Consider the following 21,519-nt stretch of genomic DNA (forward strand, 5'->3'; position numbering starts at 1 on the left):
TCTACTTTAACGTTGTGGTAACTTGGCCACAAAAAAGGACTCAAACACATTGTGATATTCAATCTTCTTCACTCACAAAAATGTCAAAATACAGTACAGCATGGACTCAGAACTGGAGGCAACTACTTATAAAGGTCCCTCATGGTAAGACTAGACCCGCGAATGCCCACACTACCAATGTGTCATCACTCGTGCATGCTCACACCTGCTAAAGATATCATTATATGCATTCAAATAAGAAGATGCTTACTATAAAAGTCTATAACACTTATCTTTCCTTAATTCCATTCCCCTTGATGGAAGAAATATAATGAAACTCATGTCGCAACTTTTCATCAGTCTTTCCGGAGATTTGCAACTATGCTATGACCTGTGCGGTAGCATTGGTAACTCAATAGACATTGGTGAGGCTTGTTTCAGTGAAGCTGGACTTGTGGGAGCAGGAGTAGGTAGTATCTGTGTATGAATGTCCTTCATTCTCTCCTGGAGTCCACTGGAAATCCTTGTGCATCAGGAATCACTTCCTGTTGAATGTCCACAGAAGTATTTTCTTCTACCGTGTTATCTGAAACTTTTGTTGTCTCTGAGTCAAGACATAGGTGAATGTGATGCTGGTGTCTGAGAACAACTCTTTCACGACCAAAGATATTGGATCACTTTGGTTGAGAATAACTCCAGGCAGCCAATCTTGGTTACTGCCAAAATTTTTTAAATAGACACAATTATTTGGGTTGAAATGTCTCTCCTTAGCATCGTAGTAATGTCTCTACTGCTTTTCCTGTCTTTTTTCCACTATTGCTTTGATATTTGGATGTAGCAGATCCAGCTGAGACTTTGGCTTCCTACCCATCAGTAAGTCAGCTGGTGAGTGTCATGTTGTTGATTTTGGCGTGATATGATACTGGAAGAAGAACCATGAGATCTTGGTTCCCAAAGTATCACTGCTATTGTCCTCAATCCTTCTTCCAGTATCTGAACAGTTCGTTCTGGAGCTGGATGAAAAAGCACAGTGCATATCTTCCTTTGTATAAACTGTTGGAACAAATCACTTGTAAACGTTGTACCATTATCAGAAACAAGAAAATCCGATAAACAACCAGACAAAAACTTGGTGCAGCTTCTGTACTGTAACGGGAGCTGTGATGTTGCTCATGATGTGTACTTCTAATCACTTATAACTGGAAACATGTGATTCTAAAAGGCACTGCAAAGTCCTCATGAAGTCTCGACCACAGATGATCAGGCAACTCCCACGGATATAGTGATGCTGGTGGTGCCATCTCCTGGTTGATCTGACATGCAGAACAGGATTTTTCCTTGATCTACACGTCCTGATCGATGCCAGGCCACCAACATAACACCTGGCTAAACTTTTCATTCAGGAGATACTGAAGTGACCTTCATGAACTTCAGCCAAGTCTTGTGAATGACCGGGGGACGGGGGGGGTGGGGGGGGGGGGGGGGGGGCACGTGGGGCAACCACTCGAGACTCCCAAAGGATACAACCTTCCTACACATAAGCTCATCATTCCACTTTGCATATGGTCTCAATTCATCATCCCCTCTAACTGTCGGCCATTCCTGCATAAGGAATCTCTTCATCTGGGATAGAACAAAGTCCCAGACCATCCACTGTTTACTCTGTTCAGCATCCAATGGAGAATGTGAAGTCCTCTCAAGCAAGAAAATTGCCTCTGGAGGTAATAATGTCTCGGAGTTCATGTTTGGTAAATGGAGATGACTCAACATGTCTGTGTTTGCTACCCTTTCCTGTCCTATACACACAACGTTATATTGGTAGGCTGACAATGTGAGAGCCCAGTGCTGTATACTTACTGAGGTAATGGGAGGAATGCACTTGGGTTCAGTGAAAAGACTCATCAATAGTTTGCGGTCAGTGCATATACTGAATGAACGACCGAAAAGGTACCGATAAAACTGTTTCACAGCAAAGACAATGGCTAGACCTTCCTTGTCTAGCTGCAACTGTTTCTTCTCAGCTGTTGTTAGCGTACGTGATGGATTTTCTGACCCATCCTCCATCAGATGAGAGAGTACTGCCCCAATAGTGTAGGAATCGCACGAGAGAATGAGTTCATTGTCTTGATCAAAGTGAGCTAGCAGATTAGCCGATTGTAGCAATGCTTTCACATCCTTGAAAGCTTTTGTTTGTGCTGGCCCCCCACTTCCATTTTGTTTCTTTGTGAAGTAGTAGGTATAGTGGCACCAACACAGTTAAAAGCTCTGGCAGAAACTTCCCATAGTAATTTACCATGCCCTGAAATGATGTGGACTTAGACACACTTCTGGGGTTTGGAGTTTCCTTGATAGCTTTAATTTTGTCTTCCATCGGGGATAGACCCTGCACTCTGATGTTGTGACCCGAATATTCCACACTCTATGCCTGGAACATTCACTTGCTATACTTCAGGCACAACCCTGCCTCTGAAAATCTCTTGACTTAGGTTGCTGAGGTGCTCCTCCTCAGTTTTCCCTATGATCAGAATGTAGTCCAAGTAAACTGCTATCTGAGGAATCCCCTGCAACAAATTGTTCATTGTTCTTTGAACTGGAGGAAACCCCAAAAACAAGACAGTTGTATTTGAACAAACCCTTGTGATGTTTTGAGTCCTCCCCGAACAAAAGCTGCTGGTAGGTGTGGTACATGAGATCATTTTGCCTCCTGCAAGGGTTCAAAACAGATCATCTCTTGTGGCATTCGGGAAGCATCCAACTTGGAGGCCTGCCTGAGTAGGGCTGGCACCTGCTTAGAGTCCCAGGTCTTCCTGCAGGTTTCCTCGCTAATTACAGATGCAGAGGCTCCCGTGTCCAACTCCACCTTAATTTGTTTTCCATCGACCACCACTGCAGCATTGTTAAGCTTTGCGCTCCCCTCACTCACATTAAACATATTGCAAGAATGCACCTCCTACTGCCCTTGGCTTTCAAGGTAATGCATAGCTGACTGAGGCTTTTTCAAAATTGAATTTCCCTGCTCAGCCTTTGACTTGCTCTTAGCACCCCTGCATTTCTTTGCTAAATGACCCTTTTTGTTGCAATGGTGACAAACAGCATCCATAAATGTGCAATGATCTGCATAGTGGCCGGACTTCTACTGCCCATCCGCCACGGGAATCAGAGTGGGTGAGAGGCGGACCATGGAAAGCTCCGTTGATCTCGGGCATGATTTTACTTTCTCAGGACCAGTGAGGCCGTAAAATCTCACCCAGTGAGTCCCTCCACACCTGAAACATTCCACTGTTTACACCTTGCTTGCAGCTTCTTTCTTTACTTGATGCATTGTATCCGCCTGTGAAACACCACTGGTCTTTTGAATATCTTTTGCATGCTGGCAGCCATTTCCATGCCCTGAGAAATTTCTGGAGCCTTATTGAAAATAAGTGCGTCTTCTCCTAACAAACAATGCTAAATGCTGTCCTCATTAATGCCACTGACTAGTCTGTCCCAGAGCGTGTCCTTCAATACTGCTTCAAACGCAATGTCCAAAGAATTGTCTTAACTCAGCAACAAAGTTAGCTACAGAATGTCCTGCTTTAAGAAAATGACTATGGAGCTTGAACTGCTGGACAATCACTGAGGGTTTAGGATTGTGATGATTCTGAATGAGTACAACTAAATCCGCAAAGGAAGTGTCCCTCGGCCTACATGGTGCTCCTAAGTTCCTCACTATCTTGCAAGTCTCCACCCCACATTCAGGAGAATTGAGCATCTTTTAGCCACATCTGCAATTCCATTTGCCAAGAAAAAGTGTTCCAACTTTTCCACATATTCAGTCTAGTCCCAGTTCTCTTCTACAGACTCACCAATCATCCCAAATATAGTCATGGTGCTGCTGCCCTGTTTGTCGTTGGTAAACTCACAAACCCACTGATCAGTGCCCTCAACCGCTACTCACGTTGCAAACTAGCTCCTCCCTGTGCAAATCTTTGTAGCGCCATGCTGTAACACGTATTTCCCTTTTCCTTTTATTTTGCTGTTTTCTCCTCATTGCCAAAAAGATGTGATAACTTGGGTAGTCGACCATGTTGCAATATTTAATCTTCTTTATTTGTAAAAGTATCGAAATGTAGTACAGCATGGACTTAGGCAGCTCGTTACACAGGTCCCTCATGGTAAGACCAGACACATGAAGGCCTGCACTACTGATGACTTCACTTGTACATGCTTATACCTGCTAAAGATATCAGTATATACTTTCAAATTTAAGTTTATTTATGAGTATCACAAGTAGACTCACATTCACACTGCAATGAAGTTACTGTGAAAATCCCCTAGTCACCATAGTCCGGCGCCTGTTTGGGTACACTGAGGGAGAATTTAGCATGGCCAACGCACCTAACCAACACAACTTTCAGACCTTGGGAGGAAACCGGAGCAGACACGGGGAGAACGTATAGACTCGGCACAGACAGTTTTCCAAGCCTGGAATCAAACCCGGGTCCCTGGTGCTGTGAGGCAGCAGTGCTAACCACCGTGCCACCCATAGGAAAATGCTTACTACTACACTCTGTAACAAAAGTATTTTTTAAAAAAAATCCCTTTGAATCCATTTGACAAATGCAAAAACAAATGTGTTTATCATGTTATGTGCTTCATACTGGAGATTTTTGTTGTACTCAGCTGACTGCCTCTGTGATGTGTGGAGAGCAAGAATTATTTTTCAGTCAGAAGACCCATTAGAAAATTACCTTGCACATCAACAAATAAATATGCATTGTTTACTTTAAAAAATGGCAGGAGGACAGAAAACAGAATTGTGTTTGGAACTGATGAAAGTGATCCTAAGTTAAAGTTTGTGTCCTCATTCATTTTAATTAGACGTCATAATTCTTTTTGGCATTGCTGTTTTTTGGTCTCCATTAGGCAATAAGTTTTCTCTCAGCGTTTCATCAGAAGAGAAAATTGAAGATGGATGAGTTACTAAATAAAATCAATTTCTTCTCCTGTTGTCCCATGGGTCTGTCAGCTAAGTAATCAAATTCCACTTGTCAGTATATATTAGATGCAGCAACACCAGCTTTTTCGCTGATTTTTAACCAAAAAATGATCACTGGAGAATGAAGAAGTGTTTCCAGTGGTAAGTGTTTGCAGTTACTTGTTCTCATGAAAAATATAGACGCACCATTTCCTCAATTTGTTAATTCTCCTGGAAAAGTCAATGCGAGTGCGAAGCAGTATTCCCCACTTCACATTTGTGTCGATTGCTGAGCTTAACGAATAGAGAAGCATACAGCCCCAGCAACTGCAGACCTCTCAGGAGTATTTTATCATCATAGATTCAGTTCAAAATACATTTCAGTGGAGTTTCTGCAATGCAAGAAGTGAGTTGTTAGAAATCGTAAAATGGAATTCATTTTTTTTCTCTCTTACTAATGAGTAATTCACTTCCATAGAATATCCTTGAACTTCAATTCATAATGTCTCCTTGCCTTGATAGCTAACACAGTGATGTAAATGAGCCGTGTTGCAAAGTCTTGTCTCATGGCACATCTATTAATATAATGTGAGTGACAGGAAAGTCATCCCCAAGTGGGAGCGCCTGCTGTTTCCGCACCAATTGTTTATTTGAATCTCTCTGAAACAATTGCCTGATTTATGTACATGAGATATGTAAAAATAAACATATGCCATATCATACAAATTATATATTTATCTTGGTGCCCTACCTTGATGAGGTAGTTAATTGCCAACAACGACAAAGCACTTCAACCAATCTGTCCATATGAATTCCTGTGTTTTTCTCTTGTCCTCTACACTGAATAGGTTCAAGTTCAATGGCAAGTCAGATTCTGTTTGTGTTGTTGTCAGGGGTTAGCATTTCTTCCAGAATAGCTTTCTGAAAAAAAGATTAATATGTGAATTCACAGCAGGCAGCTCTTATATGAAATGACTTGATTACACCTCCCCGACTGAGAGGGCAGCAGAGAGTGTAATCTAACAAAATGATCAGGTCTTGCAATGTACTGTTAAGACGCGGAGATGATTTTTCCCTCTGTGCAATTTTGGAACCGTCTCGTTATCTTATACAAACGTATGTGAGATAGTAGGAAGCCCCTGGTTTTGGTAAATTAAAGCAGGATCTGAGACTCTTTATCATGAACAATTAACAAGTCTTTATTTTAAACTGGTGACAACCTTATTACAACAATTAACAAACTGAATAAACTCTCTAATAGAATGCTGTTTTGACAATTACAAGATTCTTTCAGGAATAATGAAATAATTCCTTATCGAATATAGTCACTCTCAAATAATATAATACCAGGCATCTGTTGGAAGTTGGAACTTTCTTCTGATGCTTCCATCTGGAACACTTTCTGAATTGGTATCTCTTTCTCTTTAGATGGTGATTTTCCGAAGATATATTTATTAAACTGCAGGATTCTATATGAGATCCTCGCCTCTCCCTCCTTCCAACTAAAGAGATGGCAAGCTTACTCTACCAGTTATTCCCCCTTGTCCAGACTTATATGCCTGGAATTACCTCACAGTATTCCTGTGATCTGAGTGGCTTGAGGCTGTCAACAACCTTCACATTTGAATTCCATTGGTTCTGTCTCTCTGCATACTTGCTTTAAACTCATTGGTCCAATTCAAAAGCCTGTTTTGGTTTGGTTGGAACACTGACTACTCGGCTTTGATACGAGACCTGCTTCTGCAGCTGCACTCTGCAGTTCAAACATTTCAGCATTGAACCCCAAAACAGCTTTTTTCAGGCACTGACACAATCAGCTTTTTAAAAAACAATGCTATATGATGTCTTTTGTTTTTTCCTTAGCATTTCTTTACACTATTTACACTTCCAAACACCACAGTTTTAACCTTACATATGTAACTTCATAACAATACCATATTCTGAAATTCTATCATGGGTCGAAAAGTAGGGCAGAAGAAAAGGGCAAAACCAGATAGTGCCTGTGCTTTTCTTTTTAGTCCCAGACAGTTTACAGTCAGAGGAATCATGAAGAAACCATTCAACCCCTGCCCACACCAACAGAATGTTTCCTGAGTTATCCTGCTAATTCAATCTGGGCAAAACTCTTGCATGATTGATGAAGACTGGAATCCTTGTAGCCACAATATCCTCAACGAAACCCAAAGTCATGCCAGCAACATGATAAAGACTAAATATTATGGAGTTGCTTCAGCCATTTAACTTGATTTATTATTGTCACATATTTAGATACAGAGTGAAAAGTATTGTACCTTGTGCACTATACTGTCAAAACATACCATTTTATAGAGTACAAGGGGAAGAAGGAAAGGAGAGGGTGCAGAATATAATGTTATAATCATAGCTAGAGTGCAGGGAAAGATCATCTTCATAGAAGGTAGGTCCATTCAAAAGACTGATGGCAGCAGGAAAGAAGTTGTTTTTGAGTCAGTTGGTACATGATCTCAGACTTTTATCTTTTTCCCCATGTAAGGAGGTGGAAGAGAGTATGATCAGGGTGCTTGGTGTTTTTAATTATGCTGGCTGCTTTTCCGAAGCAGAGGGAAGTGTAGACAGAGTCAATGGATGGACTGGGCTATGGTCACAATCCTTTGTAGTTTCTTGCGGTCTTGGTCAGAGCAGGAGCCATACTAAACTATGAGACATCCGGAAAGGATGCTTTCTATGGTGCACCTGTAAAAAATGGTGAGATTTGTAGAGGACATGACTAATTTCCTTAGCCTGCTGAGAAAGTAGAGGCATCAGTGGGCTTTCTTAACTATAGCATTGGTGTGGAGGGATCAGGGCAGGTTGCTGGTGATCTGGATACATAGAAATTTGAAGTTGAGTTGAGTTGAGAAACCATTCTACTGTCTTGGCTTGGATGGATAAAGATGATGCAATTGGAAGACTATGAACTTGTAAGGTTTATATTAGAAATCTACCACAGGGTTTTATTTTACATAATGAGAAGCATCATTGAAATACAAAAACCCTTATAAAGTAAATAATAAATATTGTATAAAATCATCAAAAAGATCTTTGATTGAACTTCACACTCACCTTTCCTAATGCAGCAAGTTTATGCAGGGTATAGCTGAGTCAAGCAATGCAGGAATGCTGATCCCTGATCTATGCTGAGTTAGGCAAATTCAGTCTGACTAGAACACCACAATTGACCCAGTGGCTTGGAGTCAGCCAGATTTAACGGGCACTGCTTAAAATGCGGACATTAGGTCAACATAGAACCTGGGTTCGCCACAATGACCCTGTGCTGAAATGGTCCACCAACAATGCTTTTCAATCATTATGAATGAATAATAGCCACTTGCGCAACCAACATCAGGGAATCCACTGCCCATACATAGATATAAAACTCTTCAATAGCAATTAACACTTTCAGGCTTTGAGAATAAAAATAAAAGAAAAGGATAACACTGATTAGTGTGAAAAGTTTATTTTTTTTAAATTGGATTGCAGTAAATCGCTATTGACTGTGCCACACAAAGTATCCTTAAACTTCAGCCAAATACTCCTGAAACATTGTTCTGAGGCAGACACATTGAGCAGTGGTACATGGTGGTACATTTATTGTGTGGTGCTAATAGTAGGGCAGTGGCTCCCAAAGGGATGCAAAGATACTGCTGTCATTACTGCCATCCCCTTTAAAATCATAGAATTCCAACTGTGCAGAAGAGGCCATTTGACCCATCGAGTCTGCACTGACTTTCTGACAGTGTATCATACCCAGGCCCACTCCCCCGCCCTATTCCAGCAACTCCACACATTTCTCATGGCTAATTCATCTAACCTACACACCCTGGAACATTAAGAGGCCAAATCCACCTAACCGGCACATTTTTGGACTGTGGGAGGAAGCACCCGGAGGAAACCCATCCAGACATAGGGAAAATGTACAAATTCCACACAGACAGCCACCCAAAGCCGGAATCGAACCCAGGTCCCTGGAGCTGTGAGCAGCAGTGCTCACCACTGTGCCACCGTTCCATCCCAATGAATTAGTTTTACAATCCCTCAGGAGCCAACACCTGATTCACAAACATGATGCATATAAGGAAAGAACGATGGTGCCTTGCCAGAGGGTGGCACGGTCGCACAGTGGTTAGTACTACTGCCTCATGGCGTTCAATTCCAGCCTCGGGTCACTGTGTGGAGTTTGCACATTCATAGAATTCATAGAATTCATAGAATAGAATTCATAGAATCCCTCCAGTACAGAAAGAGGCCATTTGGCCCATCGAGTCTGCACCGACCACAATCCCACCCAGGCCCTACCCCCATATCCCTACATATTTACCCACTGATCCCTCCAACCTACACATCTCAGGACACTAAGGGCAATTTTTAGCATGGCCAATCAACCTAAACTGCACATCTTTGGACTGTGGGAGGAAACCAGAGCACCCGGAGGAAATCCACGCAGACACGAGGAGAATGTGCAAACTCCACACAGACAGTGACCCAAGCCAGGAATCGAACCCAGGTCCCTGGAGCTGTGAAGCAGCAGTGCTAACCACTGTGCTACCGTGCTGCCCCAGACATTCTCCCCGTGTCTGCGTGAGTTTCCTCCCAGGTGCTCCGGCTTCCTCCCACAATCCAAAGATATGTGGGTCAGGTTGATTGGTAAATGTGAAATTAACCCGAGTGTCAGGGGGATTAGCAGGGTAAATATGAGGGGTTACAGAAATAGGGTCGAGGTGGGATTGTGTTTGGTGCAGACTCGATGGGCTGAATGGCCTCCTTCTGCACTGTAAGGATTCTATGATTCAGAGGCAGAAATGAGGAGATACTGGTCCCAACGAGTGAAAATTTGAAACGGAATTTACTTAGTATGCTTCAGCAAGTCTGATCATCGATTCAGCTTGCTCATGATGTCTGGGGCAATGAATCCTCTCGTCCAGTCAACACTATTGACCAGTTATGTGTAAAGAATTTTTCATACAGCCAATAAAGAAATCACAGGAAATTATTATGAAAGTTAAATTAGATTATTTTAACTGTTAGATTTCTAAGGTGAAGGCGGATAGTCAAAGACATAGAATTTTCAGGACAGTTCTTTTCTAAATGCCCGACGGTTTCATTCGCTTGCTTGGAAAGTTCAATAAATAGAAGTGAAAATATGTATTTGTTAATATTTGTTCATTGCACTAAATGGGCGGGATTTTACAGCTTCGCTCGTCCTAAAACCGCAAAATCCACACCTGAGGTCAACGGACCGTTCCATGGTCTGCCCCTCGCTTGCTCTGATTCCCATGGCAGGCTGGGCGGTAAAATTCCTGCCACTGTCTTTACTTCTCTTTAGCAAGTTGGCCACGGTGGCCAATGAAGGAAGAACAAACTTGAAAGTGCGAAACCAAGTAATTCATTCTTATTTAGGAATGTGCTTTGGAGGACCTTGTACCTGTGTCCGTTCTGTACATTATGTTATATTTGACATGCTGCACCATCTGTTGTGCCTTGCGTAGTTTAGAATTGCAGATAATGTGAAAGTTACAGCTTTTGTATTACTATATGTACTCAGTGAATAATAACTCTATCCCTTTGAGGTAATGTGGCAAAAGAACAGCTTGTTGCAAATTTCAGATATCACAGGATAGCGATTTTATCTCATATAATTGATTGTATTTATCACTGACATAAATGTATAATGTGTTCCTGCATTGTATGCAGCTGGATGTATTGGACAGATTGGGAAGAGGAAGAGATAGACAACATGACAGGAAGAATTGAGAAAGCATGGATGGATGGTTCCAATCGACAGCTTTTTGTGACAACAATGATGCTATGGCCTAATGGTTTAACCCTGGACTACAACACTGGAATACTATATTGGTGTGACGCATACTATGATCACATTGAAAGAATCTTTTTAAATGGCACAGAGAGAATGGTGAGTGCATTCTGATTACTTTTCTGTGTCATTGCAAATAATTATGTAATTCGTGACACTAAAGCTCAAGCTTAAAAGGATTTTACAACAAAGTGAAACTGAATTCTAAAAGAAATTTCACCTATGGCCCCCAAAATGAAATGAGCAATAATAGTAATAGGAACTCAGTGATCTATTTGTTCAAGTTATTTTTCACGGGGTTCTGCACTAGCTAAACTAAATGACTAGGAGAGAGGCAATTTAAATATCAATATTGTGGCTCAGAAATTCAATCATTCTCCTACCCTGAGATCTGCTACCCCCCCCCGCCCCCCCAGGCAGTGATGGACTAGAAATCCAGAGACCCAGGGTAATGCTCTAGGGAACTGGTTTCAAATCTCACCATGGCAAACCATGAAATTTGAATTCAATAAAAATCTGGAACTGGAAGTCTAATGATTACCATGAAACCCATTGTCAATTGTTGTAAATTGTAAAAACCTATCTGGCCATCCTTACCGGGTCTGGCCTACATGTGACTCCAGGCCCACAACAATGTGGTTGATTCTTAAGTGCCTTCCGATATGACTGATCAAGCCACTCAATTCAAGGGAAATTGGGGATATGTGACAAATGCTGGCAGAGCCAATGACACCCACATCCCATGAATAAAAGGGGAATCATTGATTGACACCCGTTCCCGATCACAGATATCCTCAGCCACCTCAGCCATCAATCACCTCTCGGCTGAGTTGCCCCACCCACCTTTCCTCACATGCCTGGAGTACACGCCCGAGGCCCAGTCAGCTTTTCCCGATTCCCCTCAGCTCACATTCTGCTGAAAATTATGCCCAAGGTCCAATATCAGAGATGCCTCAGGTCTCATTATTCAAGCATACAGACTGAATACCTAATTTCTGGTTTTAGGCTGTTGCGGTTCTCAAAAAAAATATTATAATCGCTGTTCTTTAGGTGTCTCATTGAGGACATCTTGAGAGTTTTAGATTTCAATATGAACCCTACATTGGTAGACTTTAACTATTTACAGTTTCAAGGTTTGGTCATGCATGGAGCTGTCCCATGCCAGGTTGGCTGCTTTCGTTGTTCAGAGCAAGCTGGGAATCAAACCTGAGTCCCTGGCACTGGGAGGCAGCAGTGCTAACCACTGTGCTGCCATGGCATCCACAATCTCTGACTTTATAAGTTCAGAAAGTCTTGAGGCTCGACAGTTCTTCCACATCTGGGTCTGTCACATTTGGAGGAATGGTAACATGTTTCTGGCATCATAGAATCCCTACAGTGCAGAAGGTAGTCATTTAAACTATTCAGCCTGCATCAACAACAATCGCACCCAAGCCCTATCCCCTTAACCCCTTGTATTTACCCCACTGGTCCCCCTGAGACTAAGGGGCAATTTAACATGGCCAATTAACCGAACCTACTCATCTTTGGACAGTGGGAGGAAACCGGAGCATGCAGAGGAAACCCATGCAGACATGGGGAGAACGTGCAAACTCCACACACACAGCCACCCAAGGCCAGAATTGAACCCAGCTCCCTGGCGCTGTGAGGCAGCAGTGCTCACCACTGTGCCACCATGCCACCCCTTGGTACTTGGCTATCTCCATTTGATTCACTTTTTGCACTCCCCCATTTTGCATTTCTAGGCTATTCTCCCAGAGTTTATTACCTCATGACTCTTCACTATCCTGCATTAACCCTTGCTCTGCCGAGCACCTTTACACTACAATGCATGCAGTATCATAACATCCTCCTTTCTTCTCTAAATAAATCTTTTCTCCCGTCAATGAAATATTACAATACAAACTTTACTTGCTATCCTGCTCCCCCATCTCATTTATTTATTAGTGTCACAAGTAGCTTTACACTAATACTGTAATGAAGTTAGTGTGAAAATCCCCTAGTTGCCACACTCCGATGCCTGTTCGGGTACACTGAGGGGGAATTTAGCATGGCTAATGCACCTAACCAGCATGTCTTTCAGATTGTGGGAGGAAACTGGAGCACCCGGAGGAAACCCACACAGACATGGGGAGAACGTGCAGACTCCACAGAGACAGTGACCCAATACGGGAATCGAACCCAGGCACCTGGCACTGGGAGGCAGCCGTGCTAACCACTGTGCCACCGTGCCGTCCACAATCTCTGACTTTATAAGTTCAGAAAGTCTTGAGGCTTGACAGTTCTTCCACATCTGGATCTGTCACATTTGGAAGAATGGTAGCATGTTTCTGGTACTTGGCTATCTCCATTTGATTCACTTTTTGCACTGCCCGCTGTTGCATTTCTCTTTATTAACAACCTGTCTGCTTTTTCAGACACTCTGGGGTGCAAGGGGAACATGCGCTCTTGTTCATTCTGAGAGTGGACCCTATTCTTTTTCTGGGTTGTCTGCCAAGTTCTTACTGGATGTTCGCATTTCACAAATGAAACCTTCATTTCTACAGTTTTGTAATTTCAACTAAACATGTGTTTGCTGTTGTATTTTTAATTCATTTTGCAAATTTATGAATCTTTTCATGCTGCTTCATGGTTTTCAGCACATCTGAGACATCCAATGCTTTTTGTTCTACTAGTGGCTTGCATATCTATCATATCTAACTTTATGGGTTTTTTTGTTGTTAATTACTCGCAGGATAAACCCATGGGTGGCCATAGTGTCAGATTTACATTTTCCTATGTGTCAGATTTACATTTTCCTTTCTCATTTCTGTCTCTTCTTTCCCCCTTCTTTGTCTCTCTGCAACAAATCTTTGTCCTCCATTTTGGATTCCCTGTTGACCATGTCTGTCTCCGACGAAGTCTTACCTTGTTTCAGTTCTGTAATTGTGCTATTCATGGCTTCATTATCCCCTCGCAACTTAAAAAGTTCTACTATTTCTTCCTTTTAATGCCTCCTCTTTGCCCATTCAACCGCCTCTTCATTTCTTCTGTCTGATTCTTGTATCTTTTGGCTTCCTCCTAGAATACTGAACATGCCTGAGTCTTCTCTGTCTGTTTGTTCAGAGTGATGTTAAAGTAATGTTGCTTCTCTGCATAAACCTCCGGAGATATAAACTTTGACCTATGGAATTATTGTAGCATGTGAAGGTCTTTCAACAGGTTTTGCTTTTCCTTGCGAATCTCCCTTGCTTTAGCTTGAGCTTTCCTGTAATTCAGTAGAGTCACCTAGAGTGTCTTCTGTTGTGCTTCTATTCTGCCATTCAAGACAGTCTTCATGTTGCTGAATGGTCACTCACTTCTTTTGCATTTGATCTTGAAAGACAAGCAACAGTTCTTTCAACTGTTTATTTTCTAGTTGCCAATCCTCTGAGGTTTCTTGTTGTCCTCAGTCTGGTGTCTCCTGTTGCTCCTTCTCTGGGGTATTTTGCTACCTTCTCTCTGAGCTCTTTTGTGGCCCTAGGTGGAGTTGCCCTCTCTATAGGGTCCCTTGTTGCCTGCTGCAAAGGGTTCCTTTTATCTTAAACTGTGCATGCTTCTATATCTAACTTTGACAGCCTTTTCTTTTTCCTGCAGGTTTTCCTCTGCTCCACCTGCGCTTTCTTTTTATGTTTTTTTTTACTACAGCTGTCTTCCAGCTCCTGAAATTTACTGATCATGTGGGACTGCCACCTCTTCTACAATATAATTACTTTCTTACAATTTTTTTTTGTGAACTATGTCACTCAGGTTCTTGCAAGAATCTGCAGTGAAGCTTCTTCAACTTTTTCTTTGAGTTTTCTTCTTAAGTGCACATCCCTCTACCTCGGCTTGAGTTTTTCATAACTTGGGATATTGTTCTGGGTTCATGAATTTAGCTGCCACCTATCTTATTGCCATTAATCAATACCACTGATCGCCTTGATGCTATTGCCATTGATCATCACCGCTGATCCTACACCATGCCAACTATCGTGTCTCACTGCTGCAGAGGTATTTCAGGGGTGAGATCCAGCACATTTAAACATGAACCCTTTAACTATTTACATGGAGCTGTTCCATGCAGACTAGCCACTTAGAGTTCTGTTTCTAGAGCCTCGTTGCAGGTTTTGATGACAGCCTTTTAATTGATCACAACTTTAGCCTTCAAGTAACCAGACTAAGTCACAGAGCTCTCTTAACCGGCTGTTTTAATCAAGCTATTTAGCTCAGACCCTGGAAAGTCACAGCTCACATTTTGTAACTAGCCTGAATGTAATATTCAGAGACACACAAGTAATTATGGTTTCAAATTCAATTACAATTAGTTAGCATTTACCAATAAAAAGTCTGGGAGGTATCTTTATCCACTGACATTCATTGATTAAAGTGACATCATCTATAAGGTACAGTTTTTAAAATCAATCACCAAAGAACAAAGAACAAAGAAAATTACAGTACAGGAATAGGCCCTTCGGCCTCCAAGCCTGCACTAACCTGCTGCCCAACTTAACTAAAAACACCTACCCTTCCGGGGACCATATCCCTCCATTCCCATCCTATTCATATATTTGTCAAGATGCCCCTTAAAAGTCACTATCGTATCCGCTTCCACTACCTCCCCCGGCAGCGAGTTCCAGGCACCCACCACCCTCTGTGTAAAAAACTTGCTTCAGACATCTCCTTTAAACCTTGCCCCTCGCACCTTAAACCTATGCCCCCTAGTAATTGACTCTTCCACCCTGGGAAAAAGCTTCTGACTATCCACTCTGTCCGTGCCCCTCATAATTTTGTAGACTTCTATCAGGTCGCCCCTCAACCTCCGTCGTTCCAGGGAGAATAAACCGAGTTTCTCCAATCTCTCCTCATAGCTAATGCCCTCCATACCAGGCAACAATGAGGTTTTTAATTGAATCAATTGGATATTGTTTTCAACTATTTTTAAACATCCCAGGTGTGTCTCAATGTTAGAACACAAATCAACCTTCCCTTTCCAACCACCTGGTTTAATGGCCTCTCCCTGAACAATCCCACACTGTCGTAACTTTTTCCCTTTCTTATTTGAAGGTCAGGTGTCTGGAACTTGCTGCTTACTATGCTGAAACATCATACAGGCTTTTGTGGCATGTCCCTTTTAACCCTTTCACTGGATACAGTTATTAATATGGCTACTACTCTCTTCCATAATTATTACTTTGGATATTGTTCCCCCTCAAAACTATTACCATGTAACTTTGTGCATCATACCATGGGTGCTGCTATTTTCCAGTCCCATGTTAACCCTTGCTCTGCCAAGTACCTTAACATTACAATGGCATGCGGGGACATACCACAACAATCACTACTGGATTATGTCTGAATATGAAACAACCATCAAATTTTCAGTTAAATTGTTACACATGGTAATTTTAGATTTTGCCAAATGTACTTGAAATAGCTTTAACCAGTGATTGATTCTTGGAGTTATAATGTATTCATTGCTGATTTTCTTTGGTTATCAAATTCGATTCAGTTTGAATGTTAGCTATATTTATGATAATGCATTTACACATATTACAGATAGTATATGGTGGCAAAGAAGTGAATCATCCCTTTGGGTTGTCGCATTATGGAAAATTTATTTTCTGGACTGAATATACAAATGGAACCATTTTTCAATTGGATTTGATAACGAGGAATGTTTCGCTACTCCGAAAAGAAAGACCACCATTATTTGGACTGAGAATCTATGATGATCAACAGCAACAACAGCTACAAGGTATTGTACATGCATAATGTTGAAACAAGCTATTTTTCTTTTCAATTAATTAGACAAGTCTCTAAAAAGAAATGATCTAAGGATAAGATAAATGTTATTGTGTAAATATAGCTTTTAATTATTTCTTGTTCTTCGAAGCTTAAACAGGACAGCTAAACCAAAGAATAAAAATAACATTAATCCATCATGATTTATGAATCCTATTAAAATGCAAAGTAACACAGTCGGCATAGAGTAAGAAATCTCTTGTGGGGATTGCTGTGATATATGTGACACTTCCAGGCGTGTCTGAGCTGTCATTTATGAATGATCAGTATTGTGTCTGATATGTATATCAGAGCTATTTTCTCGACAAGTAGAAATATAGAAATATAGAAACTAGAAGCAAGAGTAGGCCATTCGGCCCTTTGAGCCTGCTCCGCCATTTATTTTGATCATGGCTGATCATCAAATTCAATATCCTGATCCCCCCCTTCCCCCCATATCCCTTGATCCCTTTAGACCCAAGAGCTATATCTAATTTCTTTTTGAAATCAGGTGACGTTTTGGCCTCAACTACATTCTTTGGTGGTGAATTCCATAGATTCACCACCTTCTGGGTGAAGAAATTTCTCCTCGCCTCAGTTCTAAAAGGTTTACCCCTTTTACTCAAACTATGACCCCTAGTTCTGGACTCCCCCACCATTGGGAACATTCTTTCTGAATCTACCCTGCCTAACTCTGTTAGACAGGGTAGATTCACACCACAAGTGTTTTCCTTTCCATTTGTGCTTTGTGCTCATGCAGATGAACTCTTAAACATTGGCCGGAACTCTACCACCTCGTCCGCCATGGAATCGGAGTGGGCGAGGGTCCGACAACGGAAATCTCTGTTCATCTTGGGTAGGAAATTCCGGTCTCGCTCAAGAGAGCCCGTAAAATCCTGCCCATTGTGTCAAATCGAAATTGGCACCACAGTGAGGACATAATATACAGAGAGAGCCTCCCCGGAAATAAAAAAACAAAACTTTATAGATATTCATGTTGGATCTTGCTTCCTTAAGTATGAACAGATCAACCGCTGGGCAGAATATTTTGGGTTTTTTTTTCCCCTTTATTCGGCATAGTGGCACAATCGGTAGCACTGCAGCCTACAACGCCAGGGAACCGGGTTCGATTCTGGCCTTGGGTGACTCTCTGTGTGGAGTTTGCATGTTCTCCCTGTGTTTCCTCTGGTGCTCCAGTTAGAACACAAATCAACCTTCCCTTTCCAACTGCCTGGTTTAATAGCCTCTCTCAGAACAATCCCACGCTATATTATCTTGCTCCCTTTCTTATCTGAAGGTCAGATGTCTGGAACCAGCTGCTTACTATCCTGGAACATTATGCAGGCTTTTGTGGTTTGTCCTTTTCAACCCTTTCACTGAATACTGTTATTAATATGGCTACCAGGTTAGGTTGATTGGCCATGGTAAATTGCCCTTAGTGTCCAAAGATATATTGGTTAGGGGAAATAGTAGGGTAAATATGTGGGGTTACGGGGATAAGGCTGGGGGAAGATGCTTTACTGCAGAGTCAATGCAGATCTGATGGGCTGAATGGACTCCTTCTACACTGTAGGGATTCTATGATTCTTTCAACAAGATGTGGGCATTGCTGGAAAACCAGCATATTTGGGCCATCCCTAATTGCCCTTGAACTGAGTGCTGAATGCCATTTCAGAGAGCAGTTAAGAATCAATCACATTATTGCATATTTGAAGTCACATAAGGCAGGACCAGGTAAGGACTGCAGATTTCCTTCCCCAAAGGACATTAGTAAACCAGATAAGATTTTAAGGGCAACTTCATGGTCAAAATTACTGAAACTCGCATTTAATGTTAGAATTCATTAAATTTAAATTCCAGCAGCTCTATGGTGAAATTTGAACCTGTTTCCTCAGTGCAGCCTTCGCCCCTGGTTTACACGTCCAGTGGCACTACCTCTGAACAACTATCTTACAATGAAAGCCCATGCAAAAGTATAGCTAAAAGGTGCTTGCCCCAATTGGTTTATTGTGAGCGGACTAAGACCTGTATAATTTTAGAAAATGTATATAGCTATCCTAGGGCGGCACAGTAGTACAGTGGTTGGCACTGCTGCTTCTCAGCTCCAGGGACCTGGGTTCGATTCCCGGCTCGGGTCACTGTCTGTGTGGAGTCTGCACGTTCTCCTCGTGTCTGCATGGGTTCCCTCCGGGTGCTCCGGGTTCCTCCCACAGTCTAAAGATGTGCGGGTAAGGTTGATTGGCCATGCTAAAAAAATTGCCCCTTAGTGTCCTGAGATGCGTAGGTTAGAGGGATTAGCAGGTAAAATATGTGGGGGTAGGGCCTGGGTGAGATTGTGGTCGGTGCAGACTCGATGGGCCGAATGGCCTCTTTCTGCACTGTAGGGTTCTATGATCCTCCTGGCTTATTTTTAAAATGGACAGTAACTTTTATAAATGATTGAAGCTATGTCAGTCTGTGAATCCCAAACTGAAGAACCACCTGGCATTATTAGGGAAACAACCCCCTTTGAGCTAAATTCAAATCGAACTATGCAAAGGCTATCTGCATTTCATAACCTAGGCTGATCAAGAGGATTTTGCTTGACTGCTGAGACAAAGGACCTCACATCTTTCCTTTCAATTCTTAATGATGGAGATATTTAATAATCTCAGGGACCCAGACAAGGGACACCTATCCCTTGTCAAAGGTAGTGTGGAGAGGAGGGAGTCATGTGATATGCGCCTGTGGCTTGTGGAACCAGTAATATTGACTTGCTGCACGGAAAAACTCAGTCTGCTGTTTCCATCTGGCCGGTAGCCTCAGTGAAAAGGAGCTTTGCCCAGGCCCTATCTACACAGCTACTTCTGGGAACTCTACCATCACCTTCATCTCTGCCTGCCTTTCTCATCGTGTGAAGTTAACTCCACTGGAAAAGTGAATTGTACAGCGATGGTTTTAGCACGACCAACCTCCGTGAAGGAATAGCTGATTAGAATTGATTCTGGACTTTGGAACCCAGGTGAAACAATGCCAGGAACTTTCCCGCTGTTCGTGCCGGTAGGATCTTTTGGTCCAACTGATGGTACATCCCCACTGTAGGTTTCCTGGCAGCATCTGGTGGATTCAATGGAAATGCAGTTCACAGCAGTGGGACCAGAAGATTCCACTGCTGGCCAATTGCGCGCCACCTCCCACTGCAAGAAGACACCGCGGGGAGCCAGAGAATCATGCCCAATATTTATTTTCTTGTGCTCTCTGCACTGTAAATCATCTTTTCTTTTCATTCCTCTCTTTGTTGTCAGAATGTGAAGACGCCATTTCGGCCCTCCTTCCACACTTTGAGTGTGTGCAAATAAACTAACCCTTTGAATTCATCCTATCTCAAGCTTGCTGTGGAGTTATTAATAGAAGATTTGAATTGGGAAAATTAGGTTTGGGAAATATGACACAACTTATAAAGAGGGGGAAAAAAATCAAAACACCATTATGTTTACAGATGGGTGAAGAGAAATGAGAAATTATCACTGTGTAGATTAACCACCCTCCCATCCATAACATTGGCTAGGATTTCCTGGCCCTGCTGTGGTGGGACCCTCAGGGTTGTGTGGGGTGGTGAGTGGGGGATGGCTGGGGAAGGGATGCAGTGGGACTTTCAGGGAGGCTGGAAGATCCCAATGGCGGATGGGCCGGAAAATTCCAGCCATTATGTTCGACGTGGGCTTCATCCCATCTTATTTCATCTGACCCGGGCAACAGATCGTTCTATTCATTTTTCCATCATGAATTATAGAATGCACTTCACTGGTAGGGTGATGGAAGCAGATGCAATAGGGAATCAGATGGGAATTGGATAAATATCTGAAGTGAAAGTATTTACAGGGAACTGTGGAGAGAGTGGAGGAGTGCAACTAATTGGATTGCCTGAAGAACGAGGCACGGACATAATGGGTTGAATTACTTTTTCCTGTGCTGTATCGCTTTGCTGTGGTGGGAAATCAAGTCCATTCAGGACGATGGCAAGTAGGATTTTTTTTAAAGTTTGTTTTGGAAAACATTTTCAGATGCAGCATTATTGATTTCGGTAAAGAACTCTGTGTGACCTGTTAATGATTATATAAATCATTCATGATGTTTATAAATGCACTTTCAACCTACCCTGGTTTATGTTTGAAAAAACAGCAACTCGTGATTTTCATAATAAATTTCCTAATTTAGGAAAAAATGTCTCTTGATTTAAGGGACAGTAGGGTGAGCATACTTGGAAAGCAAAGCCTGAGACTTGGGTTTGAAAATATTTGGACAGTTGCAACTGAGTCTGAGGGAGGAGTGTACTATGGAGATGACTTTAGAACCAGTTGGGTAGTTGGGACTTTTCACTGGTAACCACAAAAAACTTTATATTAACAGTCATATGATTAATACATGCAAATGTATTTGCATGCAAAGGGTGCAAATACAACCTGGCACAACGATTAGCACTGCTGCCTCACAGCCAGGAACCCGGGTTCAATTCCGGTGTGGAGCTTGCACATTCTCCCCATGTCTGCATGGGTTTCTCCGGGTGCTCCGGTTTCCTCCCACAGTCCAAAGATGTGCAGGTTAGGTGGTGGCCATGCTAAATTAACCCTTGTGTCAGGGGAACTAATGGGGTAAATATGTGGGGTTACAGAAATAGGGCTTGGGTGGAATTGTGGTCGGTGCAGACTTGATGGGCCGAATGGTCTCCTTCTGCACTGTAGGGATTCTATGATATCAAGAGAGATCTGTGGGACCTAATACAGAAATAAATATTTTTACATTCATGTTATATGCTGTTATACTGGAATCCTATGTTTAAAGCGTGTTCAAATGGCATGTTTGTTTTTAGCACTCTTTGCAAATAACAGAATTCACCCAAATAGTGCGGCCTCCAATTTTGGTTCTTTATTGCATGTGCATCAAAATTGCACTATAGCTGAATATGCACAGTATGCTTTTTTACACATACTGC

General features: G+C 42.2%; 1 protein-coding gene across 1 annotated transcript in view; it reads left to right on the forward strand.

Moving 5' to 3' along the window:
* The window catches only part of LOC144504127 (low-density lipoprotein receptor-related protein 1-like), a 1,391,705-nt gene that overhangs the window by 593,253 nt on the left and 776,933 nt on the right, over nt 1-21,519 (forward strand). The window contains exons 14-15 of the mRNA XM_078229303.1: nt 10,646-10,865; nt 16,323-16,521. Coding sequence (XP_078085429.1) covers nt 10,646-10,865; nt 16,323-16,521 — 419 coding nt within the window. The remainder of the gene's footprint in view (nt 1-10,645; nt 10,866-16,322; nt 16,522-21,519) is intronic.

The sequence above is a fragment of the Mustelus asterias genome, chromosome 14 (genome assembly GCF_964213995.1).
Source record: "Mustelus asterias chromosome 14, sMusAst1.hap1.1, whole genome shotgun sequence".
Taxonomy (NCBI): Eukaryota; Metazoa; Chordata; class Chondrichthyes; order Carcharhiniformes; family Triakidae; genus Mustelus; species Mustelus asterias.